This window comes from Triticum dicoccoides, chromosome 4B (genome assembly GCF_002162155.2).
Source record: "Triticum dicoccoides isolate Atlit2015 ecotype Zavitan chromosome 4B, WEW_v2.0, whole genome shotgun sequence".
NCBI lineage: Eukaryota > Viridiplantae > Streptophyta > Magnoliopsida > Poales > Poaceae > Triticum > Triticum dicoccoides.
In genome coordinates, this window is record NC_041387.1 from 82547825 (window position 1) to 82550294 (window position 2470).

The following is a 2470-nucleotide window of genomic DNA, read 5'->3' on the forward strand; positions in this document are numbered from 1 at the left end:
ATGCATGAAGCCGTTGATGTTGGTTTACTTGCACATCTTTGATATTTCTTTTGTGTGGTTCTATTGTAATAGGAACCTGAATTTAGACCTTATCTGAGATGTTAGAAACTAGTGTATGTGTCATGATGATGTAGACCTTATTGCTCTCAATGATCATGTTGATGTAGACCTTATTGTTGTCGTGATGTAAGCTTATTGCTCTCAATATTCTGCATCTATTTGTTGTGAACATATCACATTTTTAGAGGCCATGGGGGATGCAAGAGAAGAGTTGAGAAGAGATGGGCTGGAGGAGGAACAAAGGTTATCTTATAGTGCCCAAGGGGGTTAATGAAATATTCCCAACAGCTCTGGGTGGGATCATTGCCGCCAAAACCGGCTCTACTTACGTGGCTATGGCCAGTGTCGCCACTGGACTTGGTCAGCCACAATTAGGGCTTGCAGTGGACAGTTTATTTAGTTATAGGACTCATATGTACATTTTAGAACTTTTAGGACCTATGTGACACACCTCGAATACTTTTAGGACTTATGGTGCATTTTACTCAAAAAAATAGTAGAGGGGAGACCCGTCTTTCACAACAACAAAAACGCAATGAAAAGTGCGTTGTTGGCATTTTGTCAACGAAAAAAAGACCATATCAAGAGAAAAACAAAGTGATTCATAAATTCATTTGGAAAACAAACAACCCATTGGTGCAGTTCAATGTCTACAATGTAGCAATTATTGAAATAAAATTTGCAACGAAGTCCACAAATTTATTCTCAGTTTCTCTTCTGAGTGCTTATTCTTATTATGAACCGGAAATGGTAGAAGGCGCATCAGACGGTCATAACCCTCTTGGCATGGACCGCATCCTTGATCTTCATGATGGAACCGGAGACATTATTCCCGAAGTTGTCGACGGTCTGTGCGGTGAGGTTCCCTCCAATCAGGTGAGTCTGCCGCAGGACAGAGACGAGAGATCCGCAGCTCCTCTGGTGGTCTATGGGGTCGACCGCGGAGGGGTTGGCATCAAGCGGATCCGTCTGTATGTCGCCGACGCCGTCAGGAAGGATGGAGAACCCGGAGGGCAGCAGGGAGAGAGAGGCACGTCTGCCCCCATGCATCACGTCCTTCAGGTCTGCCGTGTCAATCGGAGCGTACGCCACCACCATGCACGGCGCGTCGCCGCAAGCCTGCTGCAGGATGAGCTTCTTGTTGCAGCTGCTTCCACCACGACCACGACCCTGCGGCAATTCGAAGAAAGATGGCCAACCCTTAGATATCCACATTGGCGCGATCACAATGGGGACTGAAGTAGCGATAAGAATATTTGAAGCTAGGATGCAAACCATTACAGTGGGGCGAAGGATGGAGACGCCGGTAAGAGGGAACTGGGCCGTGGCAAGGGAAGCGTCCTCCTGCACGCGTGCGCCCTCGGCAAGCACGTCCCACTCGCCACGGCGCTCCACGTCGCAGATGTAGTCGAACACGCGCTGCGGCGGTATCTCGGGGAGCCACGCCGTCGTGGTAGCGCACAGCACGAGCCCGGCCGCCTGCTCTCCAGGTGCAGCGAGCGGAGTCACCACGTGCATGGCCAGCTGGAAGGACTCGCCGCCGACTCCGCAGCTGCCGCGCGAGTCGGCGACCTTGCGCCACGCCTCGCCCCTGGGCGCAGAGATGGCTACATAGAAGCTCTCCGTCATCCTCCGTGCCAGCTCCAGGACGTTGTTTCGCCCCTCGGGCGTTATAGCACCACCTGCTGTGAATGTTTCAGAATTGCATGGCCATCTGGAATTCTGGATGCATACGGATACGGGTGGGTGGTGATGGGGTTTCGTGACTCACCTGCCCTGCTGATGCCATAGGCGGGGCTCAAGCGCTGCGCAAGGAATTCGCACCTCCTCTGGAGCGATGTCAGCCAGCGGCGTGCGCTGAAGGTGTGCCCTGAGCTCAGCAGCGGGTGGAGCGGCGGCCGCATGAAGCCCTTGTCGTACTCCGCGTTCACGATCATTGCCACCTGGAACAAATGTGCAAGGGATTAGACATATATGTATATGATATATTCATTGTATTACTATAGTTGTTTGCAACAATATGTCAGTAGAAATTATGAGAATTCTACACTAGAAGATACTCCTACAATCCACATTCCTAAAGTACGTGTAGAGATGGGAGTACTAGTTACCTTGCAGTAGCCATTGTTCATGTCCTTGATAAGACACCCACTTGGCAGCACCCGGCAGGCCCCCGGTAGGCCAGTGTTCCATGCTCTGAGCTCAGATGTGCCATTGGCATCAAGAGACACGTCCACCACGGCCCAAACGCCTTGCTCTATCATCTGGCATTGCCTCACGAACTTCACATCGCAACTCGACACCCCTGGCGACAGCACCCGAAGGCCTGCCTTCATCTGCGATCAAGTGTGCCACGATTTTTTTAGTAACGTAACCCATATAACCAACTACTAGTATGAGAGCTTCTTTC

General features: G+C 51.0%; 1 protein-coding gene across 6 annotated transcripts in view; it reads right to left on the reverse strand.

Moving 5' to 3' along the window:
* Nucleotides 1-657: 657 nt before the first annotated feature.
* LOC119295160 (homeobox-leucine zipper protein ROC6-like) overlaps nucleotides 658-2470 on the reverse strand; it is a 6400-nt gene continuing 4587 nt past the window's right edge. For 4 of the 6 annotated variants that reach the window (XM_037573509.1, XM_037573508.1, XM_037573504.1 and 1 more), the window contains exons 6-9: nucleotides 2172-2396; nucleotides 1832-2003; nucleotides 1336-1745; nucleotides 658-1230 (exon numbers count right to left, since the gene is read on the reverse strand). In XM_037573509.1, the coding sequence (XP_037429406.1) occupies nucleotides 823-1230; nucleotides 1336-1745; nucleotides 1832-2003; nucleotides 2172-2396 (1215 nt within the window). In that variant the 3' untranslated portion in view covers nucleotides 658-822. The remainder of the gene's footprint in view (nucleotides 1231-1335; nucleotides 1746-1831; nucleotides 2004-2171; nucleotides 2397-2470) is intronic. The other 2 variants (XM_037573505.1, XM_037573506.1) reach the window with 2 other exon arrangements.